The 22,520-nt window shown below is 37.5% G+C and overlaps 1 protein-coding gene and 1 long non-coding RNA gene across 2 annotated transcripts; one reads left to right on the top strand and one right to left on the bottom strand.

Moving 5' to 3' along the window:
- The first annotated feature begins 119 nt into the window (after positions 1–119).
- LOC113109459 (Krueppel-like factor 5) lies at positions 120–8,731 on the top strand. Its single transcript, XM_026273046.1, has 4 exons — positions 120–440; positions 2,878–3,778; positions 5,215–5,274; positions 7,288–8,731. The coding sequence occupies exons 1-4, from the start codon at positions 270–272 to the stop codon at positions 7,464–7,466; spliced, it is 1,311 nt and encodes a 436-aa protein (XP_026128831.1). The 5' UTR covers positions 120–269; the 3' UTR covers positions 7,467–8,731.
- A 1,833-nt stretch (positions 8,732–10,564) lies between these two features.
- LOC113109640 (uncharacterized) lies at positions 10,565–21,738 on the bottom strand. Its single transcript, XR_003293002.1, has 4 exons — positions 21,542–21,738; positions 15,710–15,776; positions 11,834–12,071; positions 10,565–11,765 (listed from the first exon to the last, which is right to left on the bottom strand). It is a non-coding gene; the product is annotated as an uncharacterized LOC113109640 (long non-coding RNA).
- Positions 21,739–22,520: the final 782 nt, after the last annotated feature.

Genomic DNA, 22,520 nt, shown 5'->3' on the forward strand with positions numbered 1-22,520 from the left:
ACTCTCTGTTTTGACGGGTTCCAGTAACAGCAGTAGTAAAGGTAAAGCCGTCTCACTTTCTCAGTCTCTGTCAGGCCCCGCCCTTTCAGCGATTATACATATATCCTGGAGCTCCAGGAACGGAGTGAAGCGAAACGGGATATTACTACTGAAAGCGCGCGCACATACACGCACAGTTGTCATTCCATGCACCATACACTCACCTCCCGTTCCTCAACGTCTATCAAAACACATCCTGCGGACCCTCTCTCCGTCACATCCACGGCTTTATGGCCGCTACGCTTCTTACGATGAGCGCTGCGCTCGCACCGGGACAAGATGACTTTCTCTCGCTCCTCAAACCCTCACTATCCGACGGCTTTCAGGAGGACTCCTCTCTGTTTTCCTTTGAAGCCAAGAATCCCGACACGGAAAGGGGCTTATCACACGACTATTCTCAGGTAATAGGTTAATCAGTTATTTGAATGGTGCTTCGCTTTTTTGTTTTGCTCATGTTAGGACTGTATCACTGGATGAATTAAAGATCAAATGCATCCCTTCGCGTGAAAGGTGGGCCGTCGTGGATGATGCGGCAGCGTGCACGCCTGCAGTCCCATCAGCATCATACCCCATCAGATGCGTTAAGAAAGCCATGTGCGATTCTTTTATTTAAGCAACTTTTAATTTCAGAAATAAAGCAAAATCTAATTCAAAGAATAGTTAAAATAAACTTGTATTGTGTTTCTAAATTACTGTTACCCAACAATTATCACCTTCCCATTTGAAATAAACGGACAAAAGTGTTCAATTCAGGACAGTTCTACTTTGCTCGTGGCCATTAGAACGTGTTTCAGTGTGTTAGTTAATTCTGTGTGCAAATTATGTTGTTACTAACAAACAATATCCGCTTGTGTTTTATAACAAATAATCGCTAATTTCCATAACCGTATTTATTTATTTATAAAATGCTTTCATTTACACCAGGTCAGACAGTGTTTAATAAAATAAATACGAAATTAAAGATGCTAAATTAAATAATTGCATTCATAATCTGCTATTTTTAAAGGTTTTATTACCAAAGAAGGTTATTATTTGAGGTTTTTTTTTTTTTTGATTAGAAATTCAAAGTTAATCTATGCAAATTGTGTTCACTTGTTCAGTGCTTATCCCTTTTTCTCCAAATACATAGGTTACAATAAATAATCAAACAAACAAATGACATTACCACATAGGCCTAGTTATTAAACTGTCACACGTAGCGTAATATAATGAATCATCTTCACTGTTGTAAATTTTAAGTAGACCACAGCGTCCTCAAAATGAAGAATCACTCGTCCATTTCAAAAGGGTTTGGTGATGTTTTGGGGATTTCCCCGTGGCTCAACGCAATGGAGAGTCTGGCCTGTGGCTGGTGCTGGGGCTGGGTCGGACTCGTGTCTGTTGCTTGCAGTTGGTTTCTTGGCTACCGTCAACAACTGCCTCCCCCTCCGCACCCACGCGCGCTGCTCTCGAGCTCCGAGCTGAAACTTCCCAGCAACGCCGAGCCTCAAACTGAAAACTTGTGAAAGAGATCCATGTCCGGCGAACAGCTGGAAGATCTAAATCCAGAAATAGCGACGTGTAGCAGCCGCGTAAAGAGCACTTAAAGAGCTCTGGCATTTCGAGTGTTTATGTATGCATGTACTGTATGTGTGAGAGTGTTTTCATTTCCATTGATGTTTATTCCACTAGTGACTCTTTAGATGTTACTCTCAGGAAGTAATGAATGAGTCTTGATTTACTATTTTCTGCTGATTACGGTTTTATGATAATTGGGTGGAAATTTGGAAAGGCTGAGCAATCTCTCAGCACGCTTTCCACCTGTCAGCAAGTCTGTTTTGAGCTCGTGGTATGAGCGCTGTTTTACAGTCGAAGGCGGAATGTAGCAGAGACATATCGAAGAAGACTTGATAAATGCTTTACCTCTGACTGCTCCATAGAGCAACACAACCGATTCATGTTCTCAATAGAGACAAGATCGCAGGTCAGACGTTAAAACGTAAAGTTCTGATTTTTAGGTTTTATATATTAGCTTTGCAGGTAAAATATCTACCCAATTTTTTTTTTTTTTTTTTTTTTAAGACAGTATTTCATTGAGACATAGTAATGCTGATACACTGCAAACATAATACATTCAGTGACAGCAAATGAGAGCATAAATGGTATGCAACATTTACTGAAAATTAACAATTGGCAAATATCAGCCATTTACTCACCTGTCCTTGCCTGTCCATATAATACTAAAAACTTTACATTTCTGTCTTTTTTATTATTATTATTATTTTCAAGGTTAGTTGTTTTATTACCATTATTATAGTCCAAAGTGTCCTTATTTGAAGAGAAAACCAAAGAAATATCTCCTAATTACTCAGCCTGGCCAATAAATCAGTTTATTGCTAGATGTATATGATAGATTAAATTTATCTGCTCCACCATGTTTATTCATATGAGGAATAATTAGTTATTTTATGTATGTATGTATGTGTATGTGTTATATGTTTGTATTTATGTTGTAAATATAATTCATGTTGTAAGATGATTTAAGCATCTGCTGTGATCAGTAGTCCATATATTTTTATTCCGAGCCAAGTTATCTTAGCTGAGTAAGCAGGCGTGTTGGCCATTGTTGTAGCAGTAAGTGAATATTTGCATTCTTGCAAGCTTTTCAGAAATGTTATGTATACTGTGTTTGTGCTCGGCCGACACAAGCAGTCTCAGGAGATCCTGGCAGCTTTTATGACAGAAGCAGCGTGTGCAATATTCTAGCAGTTATTATTCTGAAATCTGTTTATCTCGTTTGCCTTTAATGGCCTTTACAACTGCATTTACAATTTTATGCCTCTCTCTTTTGCTCTCTAGGCTAAACAGGAGATGGATAAATATCTGTCTCCACAACCTGTGGCTCTCCCTGACCCAAAGAAATCAAGACGAGAGAACATCTCCGTAATGGACCAGTTTTTCAGGGATGAACACGGGTCCCCCTTCAGCATCAACATGAATGTCTTCCTCCCCGACATTGCTTATCTAAGAACAGGAATGTGCCGGCCAGCGCGGCCTTCAGTCCCCAGCCAGGTCAAAACTGAACCTGTATCAGCGCCTTTCTCTCATCCCGAGTGTCCGGTGAGCTCGACTGGCCCTGCTCCATCCACGCTGCCCGATTTCACCAGCATCTTTAACTCGAATTCCACTTCGGGTTCTGAAATCAATCCCATGGACGATAACTCTGGGGTCTTTGTCAAGCAGGAGATGCAAGGCTTTGACATCCCACAGGATGGGCCGCTCTTCCAGCTCCTCAACTCAGAGCTGGACATCCCCCATCAAGCCGATTCACACTCCCACCCTCATGCTCACTCTGTGTCCTCACAGATGCCTACTTTCCATGACCTGCACTTAGCGACCCAACAGACTGCTTCCAAGCCGTACTGTGGCATGCCCGCCACCGGTTACCCTCTCGGCCTGGGCCACTTTGTGCATCCTCAGGGTCAGGCTCAGTCGCAGCTCAAAATGGCCTATCTCCCCCCCTCGCCTCCCACTTCAGAACCTGGCAGTCCTGACAGACAGAAGGAACTGCTTCACAATCTGACACCACCACCATCTTACGCCGCCACTATCGCCTCCAAAATGGCTGTCCATGCTCCCAGTCACCCAACACCCACCTCGACACGAGCCCCCGTGACCACTGGGTCCATGCCTGTTCGTTACAACAGACGAACAAACCCAGACCTTGAGAAAAGACGGATACACCACTGTGATTTTGCAGGTACAAACTGTTTTTTTTTTTTTTTTACAATTGAACTGGAATCAAATATAAAAATAGAGCTATAGCCAAATTTACACAATGCTGTTGTATTTTCTGAAGCACTATGTTGCTTTCGACTGCACTTTCCTACTCAAAACCTTGAGTTCACTGTTAAATAATTCAGAGATGGCCAAAGCCTTTTAACAAGCGCTCAAGATGAACGCCAAAGAGTTGACGTCAGGCTGATTGTTATTGAATCCTGTTGCATCAAATTGACTGGGCAAATTATAAAACAGACAAGCCTCACAGTGCCATTAATAGTGCATTTACGCTAAGAAGCTCCATGTCTGAAGCGACGAGCTTCGCAATTAAGAACCCATCACTGCTTTACTTCACTGAGTGGGGTTTTACAGATAACGACATGAGATGGGCTTTAAATTCCTAATTGGAAAAGAAAGCTTGCTGAAACCAAATAACAGGATGCTCTTATTTGTGAATGTGGCAACGAGTGAACCAACCGATTTTGTGTTGGTGACTAAAAAGAATGAATCGCTCTCTTATTCTACTGTTAATGCACCAAGCATTACAATGGCATTGTTTTTTTGTTTTAAATTTATAACTGAAACATGTAATAATTGTATTATTATTTTTATAATTCATATTTTTATCAAAAGCCTTCCAGCATTTCTTTATCTGTCAAAGGACTAAACATATCTTGTCATGCTGTTTGTGTATCAAGCATAATAATCACATATTATGTCTATTTAATCACTTATTATTTATTTTATTTTTGATTATTTTAATATGTTTTTATCCGTAACCTCTTGGCATATTTTTTATCTCTCAAATGATGAAACACTCATACTGTCATGTTTCAAGCATACCAATTGCATAGTTTTTAATATATATATATATATAGTAATCAAATCCCTCCAAACATTTTTATCTCCTAAAAAAATATAAACACTCTTGTCATGCTGTTTATGCATAATGCAGAGTTGCATTTTTAATAACAGTGGCCTTTAAAAATTTGAACAGTAGCCTCCAAAGTTTTTTTTTTCTCTAAAAAGATTAAACACTCTTGTCTTGTTGTTTATGCATCAAACATAGTAATTGCGTAGATTTTTTTTTTATTACTTACAATGTATATTTCAATATTGTTTTCATAAGTTATATATTTTGTCAATAGCCTCCCACATTTTTTACCTCTCAAAAAATTAAAACACTTTAATTTTTTTTTTTCAATAGCCTTGTTAAACAATATCCAAAAGGACTAAAATACTCTCTTGTCATATCGTTATGCATTAAATATAATATTTGCATTTTTGGTACTTTACATTTCTACTTTAAATATTTATTCATTAGTAATTATTCTACACAATTTTAACAGCTTTCAAAATTTCTGAACACACAATTGCTTACTGTTGTGAATAACAAAAGCTGTTCTCTTATTTTAGGTTGTAAGAAAGTTTACACCAAGTCGTCCCACCTGAAAGCTCACTTGAGGACACACACTGGTAAGAGTTCCCCAATTAAAAACGGTTTTATTTATGCTGGATAAAGCTGGCCTCCTCTTTTGGCACTTTTACGGTCATGTTGCTGGGCAGAAGTGCGTTGTTGGCATGCCACATGCGTTCATTCTTGCATGCTGCCTGAAAGCTAGCCTACGTCGCTTCCTAATGTGAGATTGCACCAAAACCAGGTCCAAATACATCAGCAGCAACAGCCATTTCTACCTCCTTTTTTCAATATCAATTTATAATATCCAGTATTAAAATGACCTCTAGGCAACATTTGAAATTATCCGTATAAAAATATTGCTCTGTGTCGAACTCTCTCATATAAAAATATATTTGTAGATATTAGTTTAGTGTCTTGATGGAAGTAAACAGAAGAGCAGACCTCATTTGACCCAGAGGAGGGAAAAGTAATACATTCCAGAATGTGGCCTTTGGTTTGGGAACTGAATATACCGATGAAGTACTGTACTTATCAGGCCATTTTCATTTTCAAGATATAGATTTATATTTCATGTCACCAATTCCTGAGTCTAATTACAGGCTCATACTGGTTGTACAGCACTATTATGACAAGAGAACAACACCCACTCTTTTCTGGAAGACTTGACACGGCATGATTTAGTCTTTCGACAGTGTTGCTGTTTTCGATTAAACTGCCTGTTAGGTGAGATTTACACTGCTCAGCTGCTAGTTTCAAATTCATAATGACATTTAGTTTGTAAACAGTTCATAAGAAGGATTTCTTTTTGCTCCTAGAGCACAGGGTGGGTCAGTTTAATGATGCCAACATTTTTTTGTACCCAAGATGTATTTTTTTTTACACCTGTTAACTGTTACCTCCACATTTTGAGTAAAAAAAATTATTATACATGTTGAAAGTTTTGGACCACAGACTTAAGTTTCGGCCTTTTTAATGTAATGCATCCTTGCTGAATACAATTTTTAATTCCTTTCAAAAAAAGTTCAATTTTTTCAAAAATTTTGAATAGTATAATCTCTTATTTTGCAATATAATATCATAAACCATCTCCAACCACTATCATGTAAGCCTGAAAAGGTATGATTAATAAACAGATAAACGTCACCTCTATTTTATTTAAATAAGAGAAACCCCACCATGTCCAGATAACCTATGAAGATAAAACCCAATCCAACCAGTCCTTGGGGAGAAGAGCGAGGCCTCGAGCAGACAACACATGGGATGAGCTTTCCAAACAAGTCATTACAGGACTCCTGTTCAGGGCTCTCCTCACAAACGTTAAAGCTCAAGACACGCACATATTCTGACGTTGAGCTAGTTAATTGTTTTTGAGCACCACACCTACTGCATAAACTACAGTTGAAACAGCTTGACTTGCAGTTTTACTCCTTATAGTTTTTCAGCTATAGCCCTATTGCTAAGATAAATGATAACATTGGTATAAAGTTGTCGGGTTTGTTTGTACTGATATTTCAGATAATTGAATTAATCAAAGCACTTATTGTTCACAATGCCCAAAAAATGTTTTTGCGTTTAATGACACTTCCCTAAAAATGAACATTCTGTCATCCCTTAAAGGGATAGTTCACCCCAAAATGAAACATTTTATTCTCATTGACTCACCCTCAAGTTTTTTTTTCAATATCCTTCCTAATTCCTAGTTTTGAGTTTTACCTACAGGCAAAAAATAACATATCGTTTAAAAAAAAATGCTCTAAACCCGAGTTCTAGAAAGCAAAACACTGTGCTGCTATTTATGGCCGACTATAAGTTTAGTCTTGTCGGTCTCCACAAACATACCAAAATACTGAAATACTTTAATCTTAGAGATTGAGTTGAGTGAAGTTAATGTATATGTTTGTTATGGTTACTACAGCGATGACAGAGAAACCTACCCAAACAGATTACTCATTTGGCAATGCTAACGTATTCGTGAACAGAAACCGGTTTTTTTATCCGTGAGCAATGGTTTCTTCCGTGTTGTGTTGGTGTGTCTAACCAAACGTGGTGTCCATTGTGTCTGTGTTCAGGTGAGAAGCCGTATAGGTGCACGTGGGAGGGCTGCGACTGGCGGTTTGCTCGTTCCGATGAGCTGACGCGTCACTTCAGGAAGCACACGGGAGCCAAACCCTTCCAGTGCGCTGTGTGCAGCCGCAGCTTCTCTCGCTCCGATCATCTCGCCCTGCACATGAAGAGACATCAGAATTAGACACAAAGACACACATCCTTGTTATTATTATGCACTTGAAGTGATGGCAGAATGACTTGTTTCTTTCTCTACACCGCGACGAACCTTATAATGCTTAGGGTAATCATCTTTCTCTGACCTGTCGAGAGCATCGAGCTGTGGACTGTAAACTTTAGATATTACCACGAAATCCTGTTTCTCGTTGTTCGGTACCCTTTTCCTCTTTCTTTAGAATGTATAGATCAAATTTCCGTTAGGACCCTCATCTCATTTTGATATTCTCTTTAAGCTGTTTTGTACATGAGACCCGGCTCTCATCGTCTAATTGGAAGAAGAAATGTTTTTTTTAAAACATAACGAAATGAACTGTTAAATACACAGGTTTCATTCTTGTACATCTGCAGAGCACTGAGACTAACTAACTCCCATTTGTACTTGGCACTTGAATTAGACTGGAAAAGATGAATATCTGAATATATATATCACTGGAATAGTTCCTGCTCATGCTGGGGTTTCAGGTACACAGCCTATACTGCGATTCCCTCATTTTAGTTACTGAAGTATTTATAGCTTTGGATGATAATGTGCTGCTACTGAACAGCATTTATTTTATGAATTATTAAACAGTGGTATAGAAAAGCAATGAGAAGTTGGAAAAGGGCTTTAGACAGCTGTGTGATTTGTACTGTCCCCTTTATACACACCGAAGCACGCCGGCTGAACATTTGTTTTCCTACTGTCATTGATGCATAAGCTCATATGAATGTACGAGACCACAGTGACTGTTCTTTTGAACGCTTTTCATCTTAAAGTGCCTTTTCATATTTGTTTTTATCAGCAGCACATGCTTGAACTTATTGTTCATAAAAAGATCAAAAGAAAATTCAGCAGGTTACCGTTTTTTCACTATTACCGCATTAATTCGGCTTCGTTTAAGAGAGGGTTATCGCATCAACTGGTTCTTTCTTGTAAAATCGATGTATTTATTGCATTGGCTTTGTGAAGTGGAATTTGACAAGTTTTGTGTAATTGAAATGCCTTAATGTAAATACTATGACATTTTAATGTAAATATTATTTAGATTTATTTTTTTGCTCTATTCTTTTTTTTCTTTTTTTGAAAAAAAAAAAAGATCATTGCTTTTGTTTTTGGATTTTTCTTTTTTTTTCACTTATTTTGTAGATTCTGAAATTATATTTCTAAATTGGTTGTCCTCTTGACAATATGTTTTTTGCCTACTGATTGATATGAAACCTAATAAAATCAACTTTATAATTTTTAATGCATTTTACAAACTTCTCTCGCACATTTTCTTGTCTGTGTTCAATTTCTACTGAATGACAAAGCTATAATAATGTTTGTTCAGATTAAAATATGTAGATTAACCATTAATCTGCCTCCCTGAAAGCAGTTAAACTACATTTCTATTGTTTACGTTGACGTATGCCTAGTGGTTTCTGTTCACTCACTATAAAGTATTTGACCAATTTTTATTTGTTGATATCTCTAAGGTCCAAGAAAAGTAATACTACAAAGGAGAAAAGATAAAACTATCTTCAAAGCAGAAAGTTAAGTTTCAAAGATCACTTGGACCTACGCCAAAAAGTTTGAATGTCTCTTATCTGATGGTTGACATCGTAAAGAAACAATTTCCACAACTCAAACAAACCCTAAAGCTCTGAAAAAGAAAATTAATGGGAATTCCTTTTTTATGTCAACATAAGTCAAGAATGAGAGTAATGTGAGCACAATGCCTCAATATTATTTTTTATTGTCCAGTGCAACCATTTATAATTGTACATCCTGCCCCCTAAAACAATAAGTAAATGAAGTGATAGTTCACCCAAACAATGACAATTTGGTAATCATTTACTCACCCTCATGTTGTTCCAATCCTGTTGGACCTCAAAAGATATTTTGTGAAATGTGGGACGGAATGGAAGTCAATGGTGACCAAAACAGTTTGGATTCAAACATCCTTTAAAATGCCTTTGATATTTTATCATTCAATTTGATATACTGGTGATGTTCAAATATTACAAAATAATATTAGTGACCCATAAAAAAAATGTAAGTGTTGATTCAGCACCTTAACTTTAATTTGATAGTAGAATTTGGACTTCTAATTCAAAAAGATGTATCATTTTAATATGTACTGTTACAGTTTAAAAGCCAGAGTGTGGCTCATGTTCAAGACAGATCTCTAAATCATCACAAACTCCAGTTTACAGCCTTTAAAAATCAATCTTATTGCTTCTGGAACAGATGATTTTATTTCCCTGCTCACAGTCTCATAGATCCCAACCAGAGCCCACTGTGACAACTGAAAACATCTTATCAATCATACTGAACCTGGAATCAGTGTGATGCCCCTTCATACTTTTATCTGATTCTCAACTAGTGTGTGAATGTTATGTTCAGAATCTAAAGCCCTGAAACTTTCAGCACTTTGTGAATGCACTGTTTGCTTTTAGAGGCATCACTGTTTTCTTGGTGTGCAACTGAATTACAAGCTGCCAAAACGTTGGGGACCCCTGTGAGCAAAGAAACAATAAAGCTTTTGATATGAGATCAGGAAACACCACAAAGGAAAATAAATGCTTTCATTGCTTTTAAAGAGAAGGGGAATTTCTCCCTTTTCTACATATGTTCTTAGTTTGATTCCTCAGCCCCTGGACATAATGAACTTCAGATGTCAAAGACAGGCAAACAATGGAAGCTCCACTGGACCCAATCAGGAGGTTGGTTCTTCAAGGTTCCTCCTGAGAATTGTTAGTCCTACAAGTCTCCTTCTCTCCTACACTCTTTCTTCATCTCCTACCTCCCCCTTTCCGTAGCATTGCTTCACGGAGGTTTTAAACCCCCAGGGTGAACATTATTTCTCTAATGAATATGGGGCCCCTAGTTTTTTTCTTCACCTTCAGCCCTCAAAACATCATAAACTGCACTTTCTCATAACCTGTCCCAGCCAGATTAATACAAATGAGCCTTTCTTTGCTCTAAACAAACAAACAGCTGGATGGTTTTAATGGAAATTATTTAAAAGCAAGCCCCCCCCCCCCCCCCCACACACACACACACAATTAATCTTGTGTATATAAGATGACTGTACATTCCTAAAAACTGCTGACGTTGTTATTTTACATGTTTGTAGTATCAGTGTCATTGATTGGACAAATGCAGTACTTGACCTGTTTACAGAACAGCTCAAGCATTGCACGTCCTAATAAATATAGAAGACTATTATGTTTCTCCTGAATGAACTTCGAAAGGCTTATGATTGGTTGGCTGTTCCTAAGCATAGACATAACCCTCTAACACCAAATCCTGCAACTAAATCATGAGTGTGAAACACATCTGGAGTTGAAGGTGGAGTTTAGAATGATGATAACCCATGGTTAAATGCAGTGTGAAAATATTCCTTAACAGTAATAAAATGATGTCAGCCAAAATGTATTTTGACACTTTTGTGACAAATCAAATAGAAAAAAAATCAAAGACTCAGCCTAGATAGCACACGTATATCTGCAAGATGTCTGTTAAAGATTGCTTCATCTGGAAAGCATCTGCTGTGTAAAAATCTGATCTTTCATCATGAACATCTTTAAGATGTTCGTTTTACATACATTCTAAGACATCTTCTAAATGTCTCTTTGACATCTGATAGGAAACGTCTTATAGATATATTGCAGATGAGCAAACACTTGAAAACTACGTTTTGCAGATGTAAATCCAGACATCAAATAGACATCTCCGTGATGTACTTTGTTATCAGAGACTCATCTCAATTAACAAAAAAAAAAGAAGAAAAAAAAAAAAAAACATTTGTGACTTTTATGGCCAATTTTTTTTTGTAGGTATAGCTTTAAAATGAGTCAATCAGACAACATATGTTTTAAATAAACATAAAATGTAGTTTTGTGGTTGATAAGATTTAGTTCTGTTAAAATGTTCTTAAATCACTCGCCTTTGACAGAGCTGGTGCATAAAAAAAGTGCATTTTGGATCCACAGCACACAGTCTTTTCATGAAACCATTATAGGTCATGTAACTGTCAGGTTGAATTACATCAAAAACATTACATTTCCCATTCCTCCAACTTGAACTTAAATATGAAGTTTTATTGTTTAACTTACAAGTGTATCCCTATATTTACTGAGTGTGAATAGGGACTACTGGCTCACTGAGCAGATTAAAAACAATTAATGTCACATCTGGGCTTCTGGCTACGAGCCGATACAACATGCTGCTTCTGCTGCGATTTTTCCAGTGAAGCTTTGCAGACCACCCACACAGAAAGGAGGACCTGTTCCCAACACACTGTGGAAATAAGCACTGAATGAACACATGGGAGCTTGAGCTTATGGTTATAATCATGTTCTTAATACCTTAATGGACAGTGGTTTCAAATGGGTACTTCCCACTCTTAAACATCAACAGTGCTGCTCCTGAGGGGGTTGTGTGTTGCTCATGGCTGCTCTTGACATTTGTTTGCCATAGCTGAAGACAAACTTAAGCTTCCAGAAGACAGCTTGGACACTGATGAGCGTCTATGTTTTAAACAGAGGATGATTCAGTGGCCTGCAGGGTCTGCGTCTGTGATTCAGTCTCTCGGTACTCTCACACCTCAGCGTGAGGAAAACAAAAGGGCAGACGGTTAACCATGAAGTACTGTGACTTTCTCCATGACACTATGCAATCTCATGAGCTGATGTACTAAAACAGCTGCGGCTAAAGCAGTAAGCATGGGAATGCTGGATAGCCTCATATGTTTTATTGTGTCATTGCAGAATACATTGACATGAAGTGACAGCTTTGTTAATTCTAACTGTTTGTTTATTAAGTACACTTAAATTATTTGTCTGTGGAGGACTGGACTGGAAGGTTTTCAAGTGCCAAGTTTCACTTGTTCATTCTTGTGAGTGTTTACATCCCTCCGCAAGCGCACGTAAGCACTGCTTTACAAAAAAACTCGCTGATCAGATCACAGAGACAGAACAACAACACAACAACCTGACTCTTTTTAAAGCAAATTTTTCCTGTGAACTGCCAAAAATACAGACAGCATATTTCATATCCCACCAGAGACAGTAATATACTGGATCACTGTTACATAATAATTAAGAATGCATATCACTCTGTCCCACGCGCAGCTTTGGGGCTCTCTGATCACTGCCTGGTCCATCTCATACCAACCTTCAGGCAGAAACTTAAATCTGCTAAACCTGTAGTAAAGTCTGTAAAGAGATGGACCAACGAAACAGAGTGGGCTTTAAAAGCCTGTTTTGACCTCACTGATTGGAGTGTTTTTTGAAGCTGCTACCACTGATCTGGACAAACTCACAGAGGATGTAACTATATTCGTTTTTGTCAGGATATATGCATTCCTATCAGGACTTATTTAACATTCAACAATGATAAGCCATGGTTTACAGCAAAACTCAGACATCTTCGTCATGCCGAAGAGGATGCCTACAGAAATGGGGACAGAGTCTTGCACAGTCAGGCCAGGAACACACTGAATAAGGAGATTTGATCAGCTAAAAGGTCCTACGCTAAAAAATTGAAAGATCAGTTCACTTCCAAAGACTCAACTTCAGTGTGGAAAGGTCTGAGAGCCATCACAAACAGACACCATCCCCCTGCACTGAGGTGAATCAAAAACTTGCTAATGACCTGAATAAGTTTTATCGTAGATTTGAAACCCCTCACACCCGTTCTGACCATCTGCCTACACAACCCGTTAACACCTCCTGCAATCCCACTCTCCCCACCTCTTTCTCTGCAAATCAGTGAGGATGATGTGTGTCAGGTCTTCAGGAAGAACAAAAGAAGAAAGGGACCAGGCCCAGATGATGTTGCACCAGCTTGTCTGAAAACCCATTCTTTTCATATCTGTTGTGTAATGTGAAAAGTCCCTTCCTGCTTCACACATCAGTTGTGTGAAATCCCTTCCTGCTTCAAACACTCCACCATCATCCCCGTTCCAAAGAAAAAACAAAATAACAGGACTTAACGACTACAGACCTGTGGCTCTAACAACTGTCGTCATGAAGTTGTTTGAAAAACTCTTGGTTTATCTAAATGACATCACTGGACCCTTCACCCTTAAACAAGGACTTATGTGAGTATCCTGTTTATGGACTTTAGTTCGGCTTTCAACACCATCATCCCAACAGCCCTCCAGATCAAACTGACCCAGCTCTCTGTTCCTAGCTCTATCTGTCAGTGGATCACCAGCGTTCTGACAGATAGGCAACAGCTAGTGAGACTGGGGAAGTTCATATCAAACAGCTGCTCCACCAACACTGGTGCCCCCCAGGGATGTGTTCTCTCCCCACTGCTCTTCTCCCTGTACACCAACGACTGCACCTCCAAAGACCCCTCTGTCAAGCTCCTGAAGTTAGCCAACATCCCCAACATCACAGCAGTAATGACTTTATGAACTACTTTACTTCTACAATCAATACTATTAGAGATAAAATTGTAACCATTCAGCCGTCAGCTACAGTATCGCATCAGACAGTGCACTATAGACCCCCTGAGGAACAGTTCCACTCATTCTCTACCATAGGAGAGGAATAATTGTATAAACTTGTTAAATCATCTAAACCAACAACATGTATGTTAGACCATATACAATCTAATCTCCTAAAAGAGGTGCTTCCAGAAGTCATGGATCCTCTTCTGACTATTATTAATTCCTCATTGTCATTAGGATATGTCCCCAAAACATATCCGATTTAGGATTTAGACCGTATCATAGTACTGAGACTGCTCTCCTTAGAGTTACAAATGACCTGCTCTTATCATCTGATCGTGGTTGTATCTCTCTATTAGCTTTATTGGATCTTAGTGCTATGTTTGACACAATTGCCCACAACATTATTTTGCATAGACTTGAACACTTTGTTGGCATTAATGGAAGTGCATTAGCATGGTTTTAAATCGTACTTATATGACCACCATCAGTTCGTAGCAGTGAATGAATATGTATCATATCGATCTCAAGTGCAGTATGGAGTACCTCAAGGCTCAGTACTAGGGCTGCTAGTCTTCACGCTTTATATGTTACTCTTTGGAGGTATCATCAGGAAATATGGTGTCAGCTTTCACTGTTATGCTGATTATACTCAGCTCAACACACCAATTTGAAAAACTAATGGAATGCATAGTCGATGCAAAAAACTGGATGCCGAGTAATTTCTTCCTGCTAAATTCTGAAAAAAAAACAGAGGTGTTAATTATAGGACCTAAAAACTCTGCATGTAATAACCTATAACACTGCCTAAGACTTTTCCATCTCAAAAATATATCGAAATTAAGGCCTATGCTCTCAATGTCAAATGCAGAAATGTTAATTCATGCATTTATGGCCTCAAGGTTAGATTATTGTAATGCTGTATTGGATGTTTGTTCTGCATGCTTTGTATCCAAAATACAGCAGCAAGAGTTCTTACTAGAACCAGGAAGTATGACCATATTAGCCCGGTCCTGTCAACACTGCACTAGCTCCCTATCAAACATTGTATTGATGTTAAAATATTGCTTATTACGTATAAAGCCCTGAATGGTTTAGCACCTCAGTATTTGAACGAGCTCCTTTTACATTATAATCCTCTATCTATAATCCTTTTCCTATTTGGCGCCTTAACTCTGGAATAACCTACCTAACATTGTTCGGGAGGCAGAGACACTCTTGCAGTTTAAATCTAGATTAAAGACCCATCTCTTTAACCTGGCTTACACATAACATTCTAATATGCTTTTAATATTCAAATCTGTTAAAGGATTTTTAGGCTGCATTAATTAGGTAAACCGGAACCGGGAACACAATCGGGATGATTCTTCTTGCACAATCTGACTTTTCTGCAGCCTGGAATTGAACTGCTGGTTTCGTCAGGTCAGAGGAGAACTGGCCCCCCAACTGAGCCTGGTTTCTCCCAAGGTTTTTTTCTCCATTCTGTCACCGATGGAGTTTTGGTTCCTTGCCGCCGTCGCCTCTGGCTTGTTTAGTTGGGGTCACTTCATCTACAGCGATATCATTTACTTGATTGCAAATAAATGCACAGACACTATTTTAACTGAACAGAGATGACATCACTGAATTCAGTGATGAACTGCCTTTAACTGTCATTTTGCATTATTGACACACTGTTTTCCTAATGAATGTTGTTCAGTTGCTTTGACACAATGTATTTTGTTTAAAGCACTACATAAATAAAGGTGACTTGACTTCAAGAGAAATCCCCCCCCCCACTCACCATAATAGACAGAACTGTGGCGGCTGTGAAGTCATTCATATCCCCTGAAACCACCATCTCTCAGGACCTGAAGTGGGACAATCACATTGACTCCACAGTTAAAATGGCCTTACAAAGGTTGGCCAGCTGAGGAAGTTTAACTTGCCACAGGAGCTGCTGAAAAAGTTCTACTTAGCTGTCATTGAGTCTGTCCTGTGCACTTAAATAACTCTCTGGTTTGGTTCCGCTGCAAAATCAGACATGAGAAGACTACAGAGAATGGTATGGACTGCTGAAATGATTGTTGGTGCTCCCCTGCCTACCCTTCAAGAACTGTATACATCCAGAGTGAGGAAAAGGGCTCAGTAAATCACTTTGGATCCCTCACACCCAAGTTATCCCCTTTTTGAACTTTTGCAATCTGGCAGGTGCTTCAGAGCTGCAAGTACCAGGACAGCCAGTCACAAGAACAGTTTCTTCCCCCAGACAATCTACCTCATGAACAGTAAAATGTTCCCCACTTATGCAATAAAAATGACTGCATTAGTGGTACATCCCTGCATCTCAGTCTATTCTATTCCATTATCATCTTTAACTGTTTATACAGTTAATTTATTGTTTGATTTATTTTGCAATATTTGTTGTTTTTGTTGTCTGGAAGCTTATGTCACTAAAATAAATTCCTTGTATGCACAACGCAAGCATACTTGGCAGTCAGTGTTGGGGGTCACGAGTAACAAAGTAACGGATTACAGTAACTATATTACTTTTTTGGGTAACGAAGTAAAGTAACGCATTACACTAATAATATTGGTAACTACACTACTTTACTAGAGTATAGGAACACTCTTTCCTGCATTACACATGCCGTGTGTGTCTGTGTGTAAAGTTCTGGGCCAGGTTTCCCGATAACGATTGATCACAGTGTTTTCTATGAGTTATTTTACGATCGTTCGTAATTGTTTGACGTGCGTTTCCGAACATTGCACGTAAAGCAATCGCACGTAGCTGTGCTTTAAGTGCTACTTAGGAGTCGTTCTCCGTTTGTCAAGTGCTGAAATGTCCTCTTACATCTTAAGCTAACTTCCGGTCTGTGTTGTGTATAACGGTCTGGCTGTGTTGCCTTCTACAAACACAGTTAAAGTTAAGGTGATGATTAGCCTGAAGTTGGACTCAGGTGGTTGTGATGTGGCATGTGCTTCCCATACATTTATTTATTTTTGGAAACTCACCCGATTTTAAAACTAAACGATTTTCCAAAAGGTTTTGTTGAATAAACAACTGTAAACAAAGCAGCGCTGAGCTCACAAACGCTGCTTTATCAGGCATATAACATGCAATTCTTCCTTCAGAAATACGTGCACGCATATTTTTTCCTTCAGAAAAAAACATGCAAGCACTGCACGTTTAATAATAATAATAATTTTTACATTTATATGTTTAAATATCAAAACGAGCCGCAGGTATTTTTATATCACTGTATTTCTGAATTAAGTGTTATGATTTAAATTAATTAGACATGCTTTTTGATTAATACAATTATATTTAACCATTACAAAGGAGTTGAGAAAAAATAAAACAGAACAAAATGGAATCCAGAAAAATTAAAATGGAAAATTTAATTTTAAAAATAAAACAGATTTTAGAGGGCCCTATAAAAAGTAAAGTAATAAGCAGTGAAGTTACTTTTCAAATGCAGTAACTAGTAAAGTAATCTCATTACAATTTACAGAAGTAACTAGTAACTAGTAACTAACTACATTTTTTGAGTAACTACCCCAACACTGTTGGCAAAAAAGCTCTTTCTGATTTCTGATTCTGATTCTAATTAAAGTCATAGGGATGGTCCAAATCAGACTATTTATAGATGGTTTGATTGACAAATTAAGTGCCTTGTTTGAGGCTGAGTCAGAGAAAAAACTTGAAGGAAATGTCACTCAAAGTTAACATTTAGATCGCCACAAATAAATAATTAATGTAAAGCAACGCATACTATGAGGAAACCCTGAGGCTAGTTGTCATAGTTCAGCTTTAGGTTTTGGAGGCGTATGTCTTGTAAAAGCAGTTTTATAAAGGAGGTATGGTAAAAAGTAACCACTCTCATTGTGCACCACTAAAAAGTCAAATAGATTTATATACATGGTTGGGGAGAGTAGGCTAATACATGTAGGATAATGGCATTACGTGATCCGATTACAACAATCTAGTAACTGTATTTAAAAAAGTCTGATCACATTTACATTTAATAAAAATTGGGAATACTATCAATATTATATATATATATATTTATTTTGAAATAACGCTACTAACGCTGCATTGTTCCTAGTTCTGTCGACACCCGTGTTGACTGACGTGAGCCGCCTGCTGGCACGTGAGCGAATAACACCCGTCTACAATTATTCTCCTCAAACGCGGGATGACTGAGACGCTGCTAGTAAATGAAATACGATGCGTTTCACGTCTGGAAATTTCAGTCATTTTGTTTTCAAAGAGGATATCGGAAACAACATAGTTGTACAGCGTAAGATCAATGAAGACTCTTAGCTACTCAAACAACTTACTGAAGACTAGCCCACCATGTTAGCTAAAATTTAGTGTTTGTTAGTGATTTAAAATTCCACGGTGTGCATGACTGCAGTTGTAAGTTTTCTAGAGAATTAGTCTAAAATGTAGAACTTAACATGTCCCCCACTATGGATCAGTCAAATAATTAAAATAGCCTAAAATAAAATTATAATTAAAATACTCCCATATTTTGTGTGTCAAACCAGTGGTTTGATTATTCTCTAAATTGCCTGTTGTCTATTAGCTGTTACGCTGTTTATGAAAGAATAGTCTATAACACACTGTTTGGCTAGTTCCTGTTAACTGTAACAACTTACCCCATATGTAGTGATTGCTAAACCACAAGTTTTTATGTCAGTACCATCAATATGTACCATCAAAACATTTTTTTTTTTCATACAAAACTCCATTAATAATTATTCATCCATCATTCTGCACTGATTTCTATAGATTTTTGCTCAAAAGTACACTCTAATAAGTCACCATTTTATCTGTTAATGTTTATGCAAGTGTAGACCCTCTTGAGTGTTCTTTAAAAAAAAAAAAAAATGCCTACACACTGCACAGCTACAAGAAAAAAAAAGGTTGACTATGAGCATTTATTGTTTTATAATACATTGTCTCACACATATACACACACACATATGCCATAAACCTGACAGATTTCTCAATGGCTTCTTATCAAATGTAGAGCAGAGAGTCAGAAAATAGGAGAGCTCCTCCTTCTGCAAACATCCCACTCATTATATCCCATTCAGCACACATAAATGATTAATGCTAGTGATTCAGAAATTGGATTCGTTTGAGGTGAAAGGCTAGTTCATGTCAAATCCCCATTATATTTCATAACTGAGGGCTTTCAATAACTCTTTGTTGGATAAAGCAATTTTTTCCTTTTAAAACAGCTTGCCTAATGTACCATTATGTCTTACAGGCAATTGCATGCATTGCTTAAATGATGGCCAGGTCTGTACGCAATACACATGCATAAAAAATTACTGATGGCTTTACATTCATTCTTCAGTTTGTCTGAATGTTTTGTAAAGCTCAAAGCATTTAAACACCAATTACAAAAAGCTATTTTGGGTATAGACACTGTAGAGGGCAATCTGTCAATGCATTGCATAGGTATTAAGTAAGAAGGTGTCTTTGGCAAAATACCAGCAAGAAAATGACAGTTTAAAGTGCACAATCATGCACAATGGACAAGCAAATGACAAGCAAATGTCACGGAAATAGGAGTAACTTCTTAAGATGTGTCATTCTTGATCAGACTCATAAAAGTTAAGCACAAGTTCAAGCAGTCCATGCTTGCTTAAAAAATGGATGAGTTCTATTAATGGGTAATCCTTATGATGATTGGCAGCAGCCCAAGCTTCCTTGACAACAGATAATTGAAGCTAATGGTTTCTCATAATGTTTTCATTCACTCTGTGTGTATAAGCTCTATGTAAGGCGAGCTACTGTCGGCTAGTGAGCACACACCTGCCATAAAACACGCACACACACACACACACACACACACACACACACACACACACACACACACACAGCCGAGGTGAAAGGTGTTGACTCATTTTAAAGGTTTAAGCATTTGTGTATTGCCACAAACAAGTTCTGCCCCCCCCCCCTTCTGTTGATAGAAAACAGATTAAGAAGGTGTTTCTGCCAATATATATATTTTTAAAATAAAAACGGTTAGATGTGTATTGTGAGCAGATATATGCATATTTAAGTGAAACGATCGTTGAACCTATCACAGGGCAGCAGAGAAGCTCCCTCAGAATCAATCTTCCCTGCAGCCGTTCAAACTCAACTGAAACAGACCAGATGTGGCTTGTATTTAAAAGAATCTGGAATTTTGTCTGTGAGGGTGTGCAGTATAATATAACAAACTAAAATGTTGATGAGTAAAGCAATTGTGAGCCATTAGTTTCTGTATTAAATATAATTTAACTGAATATTACATGAGATTAAATATTATTTTGTATATTATTTATATTATATATTATGAATAATTATTGTTTTATAGGTAATATTATTTAATTTAATATATATATATATATAAGTAAAATTAATATTAGATATTTTGGAATTATATAATATATCCTGACCAGTGCATTTTGTTGTTATTTTTTATTTTTCTTTACTTGTAGGAGCGCAATTTTGTTGGAATTAAACAAATATTACTTATATTATTTAATATTATTTATAAAATAAATATGTATTATATTTAACTGTTAATATACATTAAATCAATTATAAATTATTATACATTTAATTATTGGTACTACATCTAAAAAAAAAAAAAAAAAAAAAAAATAGCAGTAAACACCGCAGCGGCATAAAACTCATACTAAATCAATAACTAGCTTACTTGGTAAAGAATAAAAAAAAATGAAATGAAATGAAATGAAAATAAACATCACATGTTAAATAAAATACATTTAAAATTCATTTTTTGCTTGATTTCTGATGCTGCGTGTACATGAATGTAAATAGGAAGGTTAAATATATTGTAACACTAAACCAATGAAGTTGACAGAAATTCATGAGCCATGAATGATGTGCTTAAAGTCTTTAAAACCCCTGTCCATAACTACACAGACACACACACACACACACACACACACACAAACACACACAAATCATTTAACCCAAGTTAGAAGTTCACGTAACCCAACCGGAACTCCAGTGATCTGCGGAGCTGTGCTTGTGTGGGTGGTAGGGATGTAAGAAGGTTCTGTTTGACTTTGAAAGTCCCAAGACATTTCTTTTCTGTTAGTTTATGGTATGCATATATGTCTCAAAGGTGGCAAGGCAATCTGTGCGCGGGCGGACAGCCATTCCAAAACTTTCAGAGAGAATTGCTCTTCCCCCTCACTCTTTTCCAGGGGGCTCACTAATATGAACTGACTGCTCTCGTTTTCCCATGCTCTTGGAAGCTCTCATTCTTAATGCACATGCACATGCACACACATGATACACACGTGGACTAGCGCTCTCCCACACACAAACACTGCAGGTCTACTTCATGGATCAGACGCCTGCAAATTTCTCCAAATCTCTTTCGCTCCCCTTTGCACACAGCTGTCACGTTTTCACTCTTCACATTCTCTCCATGTTCTCAACTCCCTTTTCCAATGGTACATTAGAGACCTTAGACACAATAGCATAAAAAAACACTGAACGGGATTGTGCTACCGACCCCTGAACCCTGAACCCTTGCCTCCTGCCCTCACACACACACACACACACACACACGCACACATCCACTGACTGACCGACCTGAGTGGGATGAAGCTCCTTTAGCTCATATCACAGAAGAAAGACTGCAGATGGTCCTCAGTCACTTCAGTCAGAATCGCTGGCCAGATCAGGCTTAACGTCACTATTCCCAGACATTCTAGAATGTCCTTATGGTCCGTCACAGCTGAACAGGCATATCTGACATCTCAAACGCCATATCTGTCCTCGTGCATGGGCATCATGCCTCATGGCAAACGATAGCTAGCTACATGTTGTTCAACATGTATTTTGAGATTGGCTGGATGGTCAGTGGGGTTCAAAATGAACACTTGACTGCATGTGTGGTGTTGTGTGGTTTCTTTTTTTTTTTAAGTCAGCACAGGGAAATGGAACAATCATTTACATGAGTAAGATATGGTGAGATTTTTTTGTACGTTTTTGAAAGAATTCACTTCTTTCAAGGTGGCATTTAATTGAACAAAAATACAATACAAATATTGTGAAATATTATTACAATTAAAAATAACTGCTTTCTTTGTAAATATACATGTTAAAGTGAAATTAATTCCTGTGATGCAAAGCTGAATTTTCAGCATCATTACTCCAGTCTTCAGTGTCACATGATCCTTCAGAAATGGTCTGATATGCTGAATTAAATCAATTTAAAAATCAGAAATTTTGATTGTATATCTTTTGAGTATTTATGTAGACTACTTTTTTTTTTTTTTATCAAGGACCTCTTGTTGTAGTGCATACAGTGTGTCGAGCATTCATAACATTAATCCACTAAAACAAAAATATAAGAAATTATATTAACATATTTTTTGTGTTTTCTAAAAGAGGTGGACTTTTACTGAAAAAAAATATCCTATATGATTGTGCAGGGATTGCAACTACCTGAGCTATTTTTAAGAAATATCAAAAGAAGTGTCAAAAATACTCCTAAATATAACTATGCATATAAAATGATTTTATATTCAAATCTAAAAAAAATTATTATTGATTTATTGATAATTTT

This window comes from Carassius auratus, chromosome 1 (genome assembly GCF_003368295.1).
Source record: "Carassius auratus strain Wakin chromosome 1, ASM336829v1, whole genome shotgun sequence".
NCBI classification, from domain to species: domain Eukaryota; kingdom Metazoa; phylum Chordata; class Actinopteri; order Cypriniformes; family Cyprinidae; genus Carassius; species Carassius auratus.